Source organism: Cnephaeus nilssonii, assembly GCF_951640355.1.
Source record: "Cnephaeus nilssonii genome assembly, chromosome: 3".
Classification (NCBI taxonomy): Eukaryota; Metazoa; Chordata; class Mammalia; order Chiroptera; family Vespertilionidae; genus Cnephaeus; species Cnephaeus nilssonii.
The window spans coordinates 101,830,999-101,844,119 of NC_137074.1; the positions used below are offsets into that span (position 1 = coordinate 101,830,999).

At 45.8% G+C, this 13,121-nt stretch overlaps 1 protein-coding gene across 1 annotated transcript in view; it reads left to right on the forward strand.

Moving 5' to 3' along the window:
* Positions 1-8,024: 8,024 nt before the first annotated feature.
* The window catches only part of IGSF10 (immunoglobulin superfamily member 10), a gene marked incomplete at its 3' end in the record, with an annotated part of 38,562 nt that continues 33,465 nt past the window's right edge, over positions 8,025-13,121 (forward strand). The window contains exons 1-3 of the mRNA XM_079767116.1: positions 8,025-8,104; positions 8,250-8,444; positions 10,518-10,647. Of these exons, the coding sequence (XP_079623242.1) occupies positions 8,251-8,444; positions 10,518-10,647 (324 nt within the window). The 5' untranslated portion in view covers positions 8,025-8,104; position 8,250. The remainder of the gene's footprint in view (positions 8,105-8,249; positions 8,445-10,517; positions 10,648-13,121) is intronic.

The window sequence follows — 13,121 nt, forward strand, 5'->3', positions numbered from 1 at the left end:
GATGAAAAGTGGCATGGTTTATGAGTTAAAGATGAGGATTAAGAAGTATGTAAACATCAGAAAGGGTAATACCAATGTCACTGACATAGAAATGAGGGAAGAAGTTCCATGGTGATGTAAAAGATAAAGGAGATGTCTCTTTATTGTCATGCGTAGAAAAAATATCAAACCTGTGAATTTACTGATATTTTTATTTAGGAAAAAACTTAGTAAAAAAGAGAGAGGAATGATTTAAAGAAAAATATCAGGGAAACTGCAATGAGAGGTAATTAAAATGGCAAGCCATGCTGAAGTTGTAGGTGAATGATCGGAGTCCTGTTTAGGGGTTCAGATTAACCCCAAATGCCCATGCCCAACTGCAACATCTTGGCAAGTCCTATGGCTCATCAAGCTCAGCCTCTTTCTCTATAAAATAGCTATTGTTATTGAATTTGACATATTCTTATAAACATTAAATAAGGCCACATTCTAACATGAAAGTGATTTGTAACCCATAAGAATCTGTAGAAATAAATTGCATTGTTAAGTATGGTTAGAAAGGGAATGGTAATACTTTCATCCTTGATATGCTCTGGACCCTTCAAATTTTACAACAGTGTAAATGTAAACAGAGGCTGGAGAATATAGGGCGTAAGAGCAGGGGCTTTATAGTTTTAAATTAATTCAATATTGTATTCTGGCTCTGAATTATTTAACATCCTTTATTCTCAGCAATCTCACCTGAAAAATGGGTATAATTTTAGCACCTATCTCAGAACAATATTTCTCAGAATTAAGCAACACATATACAACTTTTGGCACATATATGCACTAACAAATAAAAGCAATTATAGACATTACTAGAGGCCTGGTGCATGAAATTTGTGCACGGGTGTGGGGGAGGGCGTCTGGCCTGCACCCTCTCCAATCCAGGACCCCTCAGGGGATGTCCAACTGCCAGTTTAGAGGCAATCGGGCTGGCAGGGAAGGGCAGGTAGGAGCGATCAGGCCTACGCCAGCAGTCAGACATCCCTCTCACAATTTGGGACTGCTGGCTCCTAACTGCTCATCTGCCTGCCTGCCTGATCGCCCCTAATCACCTCTGCCTGCTGGCCTGATCACCCCCAACTGCCCTCCACTGCCGGCCTGATCACCCTCTAACCACCCTCTCCTGCTGGCCTGATCGCCCCTAACCACCTCTGTCTCAGCCCCGCAACCGTGGCTTTGTCCGGAAGGACGTCCGGAAGATGTCCAGTCTAATTAGCATATTACCTTTTTATTAATATAAATTATTATTAAATAGGACAAACTGAACTAGAGTTCACAAATTGCCTCCCAAATTTCTCGTAATTCTGGCAAATTAAATAAAAAGTAGAAAATACATGGAGAACTCTAGCACAAAGTACTTGTAGAAATTCTCATAGAAAAATCTTAAAACAAGTGAACATTCCTAACAAGAGTTCTTTTTGAAACTGACAGCAAAAAAAAAAATGACCCCAGTACCAATCCTGGGAACATGAGTATAACATGTCACGGTCATCTTTCTGTGACTCATTGTAGCAGGAGTCTGAGATCCAGACCTCAGTTAGAAATTGACTAAAGAATATGAAGCCATGAGGTTGGTTGCCAAAGAGCTTTGAAAGAAAAGCTGGATACCAAAGGCCCACAAATATGTCATATTTCCAAAGCAAGTGTCCATATTTGGATATCACATGTAAATCTTTGACTTAAAACTATGTCAGCTCTGCAGAGCTAAAGAGCATGTTCTAGAGTTACTTGTAACTCTGAGTCCCTGATTCTATAATTCTACCTTGGTACCCAACGTCCTTGTTACTCACTATAAATCACTTGGATGCCCAGCCACTGGAAAGGAGACATTCCCAATGTTTGGCCAAATGAAGCATCCACAGCTCTGGGTTAAATGCTCAGTCTGTGATTTCAGACCGCCTGGGTTTGAATCCACTTTGACTCTCTACTTACAAGCTTCAGAGCCCTGGAGGAGTCCCCAGACACATCAGTCACTTACCTTTATGTGCCTCACCTGTAAATGATTTTCTGGTGGTGCTGTAAAGTTTCAATGAGTTGGCATTTGTAAAATGCTTATAATAGTACTAGAAGCCCAGTGCACGAAACCGAGCGCAAGCCGTGAGCCACTGTCAAAAGCCGCTCCTCCTTGCCGCTGGGAGCCAACTTTTTGCAGTAGTACCTCCAGTCAGCACTGAGGACATTGGGCAAGCTGGAGGAGGAACACATGGTGACCATTTTAGTGAGAGATACTGCCTAGCCCAGACCACTTTTCCAGCTCCACATTTGTGTCACAAAAGCAGTTATTTTAAAATCTGATCCACTGCATCAGTCTTACCTCCTTGGTTTGAATTTTCTGCGCTGGGAGCTGTGAGCTGCCCAGCTTCGCCACCGGGAGCTGCTGCTCATGGGCAGCAGGCAGGGGGCGGGGGGGGTGGGGGGGAACCGAGAGGTGCTCAATGCACCTCATGGTGACTGGTCATTTGGTCGTTGTGGTCGTTAGGGACACTGGCTTTTTATATATTAGACTAGAGGCCCGGTGTATGAAATTCGTGCACGGGGGGGGGGGTGTCCCTAGCCCAGCCTGCACCCTCTCCAATCTGGGAACCCTCGAGGGATGTCCGACTGCCTGTTTAGGTCCGATCCAGGACTGCTGGAGGCCAACTGCTCACCTGCCTGCCTTCCTGATTGCCCCTAACCGCTTCTGCCTGCCAGCCTGATCACCCCCTAACCACTCCCCTGCCAGCCTGATTGATGCTTAACTGCTCCCCTGCCAGCCTGGTCACCCCTAACTTCCCTCCCCTGCAGGCCTGGTCACCCCTTAACTGCCCTCTCCTGCAGGCTTGGTCACCCCTAACTGCCCTCCCCTGCAGGCCTGGTCTCCCCCAACGACTCTCCCCTGCAGGCCTGGGTCCCCCGCAACTGCCCTTCCCTGCAGGCGTGGTCGCCCCCAACTTCCCTCCTCTGCCCGCCTGGTCACCCCTAACTGCCCTCCCCTGCTGGCCTGATCGCCCACAACTGCCCACCCTTGCAGGCCTGGTCCCTCCCAACTGCCCTCCCCTGCTGGCCATCTTGTGGAGGCCATCTTATGTCCACACGGGGGCAGCCATCTTTGACCACATGGGGGCAGCAATCTTGTGTGTTGGAGTGATGGTCAATTTGCATATTACTCTTTTATTAGATAGGATTGTCACAGAGTAAAGCCTCCATAAATATGAGCTGTTTTCATTATAAGAAATTATTTCCCTAAACCATCAATTCTCAAAATGTGGCTGCATGGGAATCATCTGGAAGGCTTGTTAATACACAGACCCCCAAACCCACCCCTGCAATTTCTGATTCAGTGGGTCTGGGACAGAGCCAGAGAATTTGTATTTTTAACAAAGTTCAGGGTGATACTGATGTTGCTGGTCCCAGGACCACCCCTTGCAAACCACTGCCCTAAAACATTTGTTTTAAATTCTCACCAAAAGCTTAACTGCAGTCCAACTAGAGGGAGTGAAAGGTCATTTTAATTACTTTAATTAAGTGTTATGAGTCAAAGTACGGGGAGCCCTGTCTGCAATTGCACCAGGACTGAGTTGCTAGGGGTGATTCTGGAGGCTGTCTTCCTGGACAGTGGGGGTGGGGATGAGGCCAGGAAATGCTACCCAAACTAAAACAATAGCATTTATATCCAGTTCTCTCATAATCGCTTTCAAAAAAGAGGTTTCTCCAATTGGGCCAAACAGAAAAATCTAAACTGCAGAAAGAACTTCAAGAAAGTTAGAAAGAACTTACAAACTCAACACCAAAAAAACAAACAACCCAATTAGACATTTCTGCAAAGAGGACATAAATATATCCAATAGACATAGGAAAAGATGCTCAACATAATGAGATATCACTTCATATCTGCCCGAACGGCCATCATCAAAAAATCAGCAAACAACAGTGCTGGTGAGGACGTGGAGAAAAGGGAACCCTCATGCACTGCTGATGGGAATGCAGACTGGTGCAGCCACTGTGGAGAACAGTATGGCGTTTCCTCAAAAAATTAAAAATGGAACTGCCTTAATGACCCAGCAACTCCACTTCTGGGAATATATTCCAAGAAATCTGAAACACTAATTTGAAAAAAATATATGGATCCCTATGTTCATTATAGCATTATTTACAATAGCCAAGACTTGGAAGCAGCCCAAATGTCCACCAGTAGATGAGTGGATAAAAAAGCTGTGGTACATTTACACCATGGAGTACTAGCTTGGCCATCAGAAAGAAGGAACTCTTACCCTTTGCAACAGCATGGATGGACCTGGAGTTTATTACGCTAAGTGAAATATTCTAGTCAGAGAAAGACAAATACCATGTAATTCAACTTATATGTGGAATCTAATGAACAAAATAAAATAACAAACTGAATAGAAATAAACTCATACACACAGAGAACAGACTGACAGCTGTCAACGGGGATGGGGTTAGGAGCTGGATGAAAAAGGTAAAGGGATTAAGCAAAAACAAAACAAAACTCATAGTCATAGATAACAGTGATCACTGGAGAGAAAGGGTGTGGGGAGAAGTAGAAGAGGGTAAAGGGGGGATAGATGGTCATGGAAGGAGACTTGATTTGAGGTGTTGAACACATAATACAACATACAGATGATGTATTATAGAACTACACAGCCGAAACCTATATAATTTTATTCACCGATGTCACCCCAATAAATTCAACTTTAGATAAAGAAGAACTTCGGGGAGCCACAGAACCAAGGACAGCCTGTGGTGACTAAAGCAAACCCTGAACCCAAATGACCCCTCTGTCAACACGTGGAGGAAAACGAGGCGGGTGAGGCCGCGCCCCCGCTGAGACGCCCTGCCTGCCACCAGCCGGGTCGGCCGGGAGAAATCCCGGAAACTGGACCGGAGAGGGAGATGCCACCGAGGCCAGCACGAACCGCGATCTCAGAAATAGTCATCGCTTATTGTTCACCCCTGTGCCTGGGAGCCCTGGCCGAGTCCGCAGACAGACCAGTCAACGTCACCCCCTCCAGCCCCGCCTCTTTCCCTGCGACCCGAGCGGCTGAGCGGCAGGCACTGCGGACCGGACCGCGCGAGCCCCGTGCAGAGGTGAGAGGTGCCCCGTGCAGAGGTGAGAGGCTCGGCCACGCCTTTCCCGGGAAGGGTGACAGACAGGCCTGCGAGGGTCTTGGCGTGGGCATGTACGGGGTGGGAGCGGTGAGGGTCGGTGGGGATGGGAGGAAGCACTGAAGACGGAGGAGGATTAAAGAAAAGTGGGCAAAGTCACTTTTTCAAGTGACTGATGCCGGGCAAAAGGCACACGTTGAGCAAAGATTCATCGGTAGGTGGAGACCCTTATTGCTTCACAGATGACAGGTTTGTCCAAAAAAAAAAAAAAAAAAAGATGAATTAAGGAGAAACTTCTGGGACCTAGGGGTAAAATGGAGTGATAGAATTAGTTACATTTAAGTGGCAGCTTTAGGGAGAATTAAAGCACACTGCTGAGGGAGGAGCAAGGACATTTAAAAACCACTTCCCCTGCCTTCTGTTTCTGTAACAAGTTATCCTAGGTAGCGGTGCAGACTCTGAAGGGCGGGAGTGCCTGCTGCTCCTGAGCTGCCAGCCAGAAAGTGGAAGCCACTCCTTCACTTGGGAGCAAACCTCCCGCAGGTTTGGACACAATTCTCCATTTCCCGTGAAGATTCTCTGTCAACGCCTGTGACAGGAGAGGATTCAGGACCAGAAAAGAAGAGCTCAGGTATTGTCCACTTCAGTTTCATTACCTAGATCGTCAGGTTGAAGTTTGTGGATCCACAAGCCATGTTCTCTTAGAATTTTGATTCTCTTTGAAATAGCTGGTATGTGGACACACCCACTTCTGTTTTCTTGCCTCCTGCTGTTCCTTTCCGTGTTCATCTAAGGAAAAGAAGATGGAAATGTTGCCTCCAATCAGACACAGTTGCTTATAAGTATTGTAACCAGATGGTCCCAGTGACAAAAGTGGTGGTGATATTAGTCCTATATTAAATTTTAATTTGGGTTTCATTCTACTGATTCCATTATCTTTATAGCTATAGGAAGATAAAGTAAGGTAACATCCACGTTGTTTCTAGCTAAAGGATAGTTGCTGGTAGAATCCAAAAGAAATAATTCTATTCCAGGGAACGCTGAGATTTTTAAATTGTGAAGGTCACATTTCTTAGAAAAGCATTATAAAGATTTTATTGCAACCCTGTATGTTTTGAATTTCAGGAGAAAATAAGGTTTGGATTGTGGGGCTGGCCCCACATGTGGGTTACAGATAACAGTTTCCAACAAGCTGCGCATGTTTCTTCCCTGGTTACGCTCCCCCACTCCCCTGGCTCACAGGAGGAGGAGAAGGGACCAGGGAAAGAGCAGAGGGATGTTCTAAGCAGAGCAAAAGCAGACAGCATCATGCCTTCGGGTCAGCATGGCCACCACAGCGCCTGGGCCAGGCTCACGCCCACCCAGCCAGTTTCTATTGCTTATGGTCGTTATTTGGCAATGTGCAATGTGCCTTTTTTGGCAAGGTTTAAGGACACATTAGAAATAGATTTATTTACCGTTCCAGTGGATTATTACATCTCATAAAAATGTTCTTGAGGGAGGTTTAATAAAGTGAAAATACAATACAAGATGGGGCAAAAGTAGGTTTACTGTTGTTCATATAGAAAATAATACAATAATTAATAAATGATAATGCAAGAATAAACTCTGTTTCACATATGCACAACTGTAAACCTACTTTTGCCCCAACTTATATTATACATTTAATGATAAAAAGTGTTACAAAATTTAGTTTGATAGACACACATACATGGGAACATACACACAATCCTATATAATAACAGGGTGATATGCAAATAACCAAAAGGCAGAACAACTGAACAACCAATCAAAGTGTAATATGCTAATGATATGCTAAGGCTGTTCAACAGCTCACTATGATGTGCACTGACCACCAGGGGGCAGATTCTCCAGATGGTAGGTTATCTTACTGCTGGGGTCTGGCTGATCAGGACTGAGCGAGATGGGCTGGACACGCCCTGGAGCCCTCCTGTGGTCCCTCCCTGGCCGGATCATGCACCGGTGGGGTCCCTCAGCCTGGCCTGCGCCCTCTCTCAATCCAAAACCCCTTGAGGGATGTCGGAGAGCTGGTTTCAGCTCAATCCCGCAGGCCACTTCCCTTGGGAGGGCGCCAGACACAGGGCTCATGGCTGGCAAGCGCTGCTGCGGCAGCATGAGCCTCTCCCGATTGGGACTGATTGGGCTCCAGCCCACAGCAGGCACAGTGGGGCTGGGATGAGCAGGAGCAGCAGGTAGGAGCTGCAGGAGGCATTGGACTGCCCGTTTCGGCCCGATCCCTGCAGGCCACCCAGAGGGACCCCACCCGAGCATGAATTCGTGCACTGGGCCTCTAGTATATATACAAGGCTGGAGGGTATCCAGCAAAATATTAATGATTATATTTGGGTGGTGGGAATATAAGTAATTAAAAAAAATTTAATCCTTACCCGAGGATATTTTTCCATTAATTTTTAGAGAGAGTAGAAGAGAGGGGGAGAGATAGAGAGAAATATCAATGTGAGAGAGACACATTGATTGTTCACATCCCACATGCACCCCAATTGGGGCCAAAGATCGAGCCTGCGACCAAGGTACCTGTCCTTGACCGGAACTGAACCCAAGACCCTTCAGTCCTCGGACCGATGTTCTATCTACTGAGCCAAACCAGCTAGGGCAGTAATTTTAAATTTTTTTTTTTTTTTTTTTTTTTTTTTTTTTACTTCTTTACAGCTTCCAAATGTTCTATCATACACATGCATTAGTTTTACGACCAGATTTTAAAGTTAGTCCAAAAAGCTAATGTAGAAACAGGAAACTAAGCCTTATGTACTTCAGTTGTCACAATATCTTTAGTCTGGTGTTAATTTTCTCTTTTCAATGCATCCCTAAGTAATAGGGGTTGCTGCATTTTATGAACAAGGGAAAAGCTACGAGGGAATTTTCACAGCAGTAAAACGCCACTGGATCTCAAAGCTCCAAGGGAGGCCAAGCACACACGGTGGCTTTGGACAGAGTGAGTTTCACCGTAACAGCTGCAAACAGAACTGGCCACTTAGGACCCTCCAGGAAGGCCCTGCGGGTACCACAGTCACTGCGTGTGATTGTGCTGGGTCTTCGCTCAAACCACAGTTACAACTCGGAGCTGTGATGTTTTTCAGAATGAAAGTGAAAGGCGGAGGAACCGCCTGCTTGCTGGTTCCCGTGGCCGTGATCTGCCTGGTGGCCGCGCCCGGAGGCAGCGCCTGTCCTCGCCGCTGTGCCTGCTATCTGCCCACCGAGGTGCACTGCACGTTTCGGTACCTGACCGTCATCCCAGACAGCATCCCGCCCAACGTGGAACGTATCAATTTAGGGTGCGTGGGGGCCCTCGTCCTGTCCCCTTCCCAAGGAGGGATTGTCCCCCAGGACTTTGGGAGATTAACCACAATTGTAGTAACATTACTCTTCTGAAAGGAGTGCCTGAGGAGTCTAAGTTTGTTAGGCCAATAAGGAAATTTAACTCGTAAACTTTTATTAGGAGAAAGTTCTAGAACCTGAAGTGACTCTTGGTAGGTTTCAAGGCCCATGGCTACAGAAAAGCTTCATGTTGGCTACATTTGTACTGGAAAATAATATTGCTCTTGTTAAGAATTAGGGTTATGGCCTGACGAATCTCAGAGGGAAGGTGGAGGTGGGTGGGGAGAGATTAACCGAAGAACTTACATGCATGAACCATGGACACAGACAGTAGTGTGGTGCAGTGGGGGAGTCAGTGGGGTAAAAAAAATAAAAAATAAGGGACACTAATACTTTCAACAGTAAAGATAAATTTAAAAAAAAAGAATTAGGGTTATGATATATCAGTAGGAGATAACAGGACTGCTAGGAGTGTCGTCCTATATATAAAAGATATGTGTGAAACATAGGTTAGAGCCTTTTTTGAAGGCCTTTGGGTTTTTTTCTATACAAGCTGACTTATTTAAAATGCTTTTTAAAATGCATACCTAATTAAATCTACCAAAAGGTGGCTATAATTTTAAAATCCATAAACAACTAAATGGACATATGTGTACTCGAACTTAATATAATTTATTTGACATTAGTGAGCACCTACTGTGTGCCAAACACCATGGATGGTACCAGGGATTCAATGAACAAAATATATATTTACTCCTAAAAGCCATAGATTTTTCTTTTTTTTGGGGGGGGGTTATTTTTAATAGTTTACTGATTTTTAGAGAGAGGAAGAGAGAGAGAAACATTAATGTGAGAGCATAACATCCATTGGCTGCCTCCTGCATGCCTCTTACCAGGGATCAAGCCCACAACCTGGGCATGTGCCCTGACCAGGATTCAAATCAACAACCTTTTTGTTGGACCATGTTCAACTGAGCCAGGGCTAGAAACTATAGTTAAAGGGAGAAGACAGATGTACATTTAGTACAACTTAATAAGAACCATAATACAGCAAAGGGATTTAGGAGCAATCACTGACAATAATAGCTACCATTAATTGTATGCTTTCTATACCCAGGCATTGAGCTAAGCACTCTTCATGTATTCATTCATTTAATCTTTTTTTTTAAGTTTATAAAGTGCCATTCTTTTTTAAAAACATGTTTTTATTAACTTCAGAGAGGGAGAGGGAGAGAGATACATCAATGATGAGAAAATAATTAGTCAGCTGCCTCTTTCATGCCCCACACTGGAGATCGAGCCCATAACCCTATCATGTGCCCTGACAGGAAATCGAAACTGTGACCTCCTAGTTCATAGGTCAACACTCAACCACTGAGCTACACCGGCTGGGCTCATTTAATCTTCCTAACCCCTTTGGAGTAGGTTCTACTATTTGCATTTTACAAATGAGCATACTGAGGCACAGAAAGGTTACTGGTTTTATTCAGGGACGCTCCTATGACTACCAAGTCCCTGAGTTCATAATCACAGCCAAACCATTTGGCTTCAGAGCCCAGGTTTCTTAGTCACTACTTTATAATGATGAATTCCACCTGGAAGAGTGAGGGGACCATGTGGTAAAAGAATGGGCTGGGTCTTAAAAGTGTTCACAAAGGGGGGTGGGGTGAGTTATGGCATTCCAACCTGAAGGAACAGCATACACCTAGAGGTCTGAAATGAAAAGGAATGTGGCATGTTCCGGGAATATGAATAAGGTGATTGTAACAGACTGCAAGGGTTGGAAACCTTCTGTGGCATCTGATGAATTTCAATATTTCAAGCACTGGGTTATCTTCTTAGAGCACAGGTGCAACAAGAGAGGCATCCGTGTGTGTGTGTGTGTGTGTGTGTGTGTGTGTGTGTGTGTGTGTTGTGTGTGTTAGTCTGTGTGTGTGTGTGCACGTGTATGCATATGTTGGCTCTTGCTTTGACATTTGAACTTGAGTTGACAGGCTTAGCTGATGCCTAGAATGCCATTTGTATTTCAGGTACAACAGCTTGGTCAGACTGACAGAAATAGATTTTTCTGGCCTGAATAAGCTGGAGTTACTGATGCTGCACAGCAATGGCATTCACACAATCCCGGCTAAGACCTTCTCAGATTTGCAGTCCTTGCAGGTGAGACCTGGTGGGAAAGGGGCAGGTTAGAGAGGTAAGATGTTCCTCCCAAAACTGCCTGTTCCTACAGCATCCAAAAACCAACATTCTGTAAATTAGAAGTAGACTTCATGAGAGAATGTCAAAGAACTGGTTTCTTTTTTAATGCAATAGTATGTGGAAATTAGAATAATAAAAAAATCCTGATGCAACTTTTTATATCTCAAGCTAATAGAAAAAAATATTAATACCCAGTGGTTACTAATCCTTTAAAAATTTATATATATTAGAGGCCCAGTGCACAAAATTCATGCACGGGGGCGGGGGGTGTCCCTCAGTCCAGCCTGTACCCTCTGCAATCTGGGACCCTTTGGGGGATGTCTGACTGCCAGTTTAGGCCCGACCCCTAGATCGGACCTAAACCAGCAGGTAGACGTCCCTCTCACAATCCGGGACTGCTGGCTACTAACCACTTGCCTGCCTGCCTGCCTGATTGCCCCTAACCACTCTGCCTGCCAGCCTGATCACCCCCTAACTGCTCCCCTGTCAGCCTGATTGACGCCTAACTGCTCCCCTGCCAACATGATCATCCCCAACTGCCCTCCCCTACCAGCCCGATCACCTCCAACTGCCCTCCCCTGCTGGCCCGATCACCTCCAACTGCCCTCCCCTGCCAGCCCGATTGCCCCCAACTGCCTTCCCCTGCGGGGATGAGGGGACTGGGGGACTCTGGCTGGATGAGGCAGGGCTGAGGGGACTGGGGGACTCCGGCTGGATGAGGCAGGGCTGAGGGGACTGGGGCACTGAGGCTGGATGAGGTGGGGCTGAGGGGACTGGGGGACTCCACCTGGATGAGGTGCATGGCACCTGCCATCCCCTGGTGGGTCTGAGGGGACTGGGGGACTCTGGCTGGATAAGGCAGGGCTGAGGGGACTGGGTGCCGCCATCTTGTGGCTGTGGGCACCGCCATCTTGTGAGGGTGTGGCAGTCAATTAGCATATTCCCTTTACTGGCTGTGGGCGCTGCCCTCTTGTGAGGGCATGATGGTCAATTAGCATATTCTCTCTTTATCAGATAGGATATATTTTTAATTTATTTCAGAGCGGAAGGGAGAAGGAGAGAGAGAGATAGAAACATCCATTATGAGAAAGAATCATTGATTGGCTGCCTCCTGCATGCCCCACACTGGGGATCAAGCTTGCAACCAGGCATGTGCCCTGACCAGGAATTGAACCGTGACCTCCTGGTTCATAGGTCGACACTCAAAAACTGAGCCATGGTGGCCGGGCACTAATCCTTTAAAATTTAATCCTAAAAGGCTACTTCTAGTCATGTTCATCTTGGAACTGAATCAGATTCCAAAATATAATTACTATCTTAGAAGTTGGCTTTCTATACAGCAATATACTTTTTTCGTCTCACTTTATTTACTTATGCCCTGCCTTGTTAAAAAAAAAAAAAAACTTTAAAAAGTTGTGGAGACTTCCAAGAATGTGTTAAATATTGTAAAAATTATCAATCCAGTAGGTGAGGAAGTACAAGGTAGAACAAATCTGAGGACAAGATCAGAGGGAGCAAAGTGAAAGGCAGACATATAGATTAACATATCTACATTAAGTAGGACTTGAGACTTTTAAGAAGTTCACAATTCATGGCCCCTATTAATTTTAATAAATGATAATTAATAAAACTATTACTGTTAAGAAAAAGCACAACCACCTTTGATTTTAAATCTGTCTCCCAATGCTTCTGATAAAATACAGTGTAATAAAATAAGTTGTCAGTAACATTCTTATATATCTACTAGTATATATATATATAGAATTAGATATATATCTATATCTATATCTATATCTATATCTATATCTATATCTATATCTATCTATCATCTATCTATCTATCTATCTATCTATCTATCTATCTATCTATCTATTAGAGGCCCAGTGCACAAAATTCGTGCACAGGAAGGGGTGTCCCTCAGCCCGGCCTGCACCCTCTCTAATCTAGGACCCCTTGAGGGATGTCCGACTGCCAGTTTAGGCTTGATCCCTGCAGGGACATCCCTCTCACAATTCGGAACACCTGCCTCCTAACCACTCACCTGCCTGCCTGCCTGATTGCCCCTAACTGCTTCTGCCTGCCAGCCTGATCACCCTCTACTGCCCTCCCCTGCTGGCCTGATAGCCCCTAACTGCCCTCCCCTAATGGCCTGATTGCCCACAACTGCCCACCCCTGCTGACCTGAAGGCCTCCAACTGCCCTCCCCTGCTGGCCTGATGGCCCCCAACTGCCCTTCCCTGCTGGCCTGATTGCCCACAACTGCCCTCCCTGGCCGCTACCTGCCTCCTCTGCAGGGACCCGCCTCCTCTGCACAAGGTGGTGGAGACGCCGGGACTGGCCTCTTCCATGCTGTGCAGAGCCACAGGACCCCCAGGCCTCACCACAACGAGCAGCTACCGGGCCCCGCCTCGGCTGTGTGCACAGCCATCTTGTGA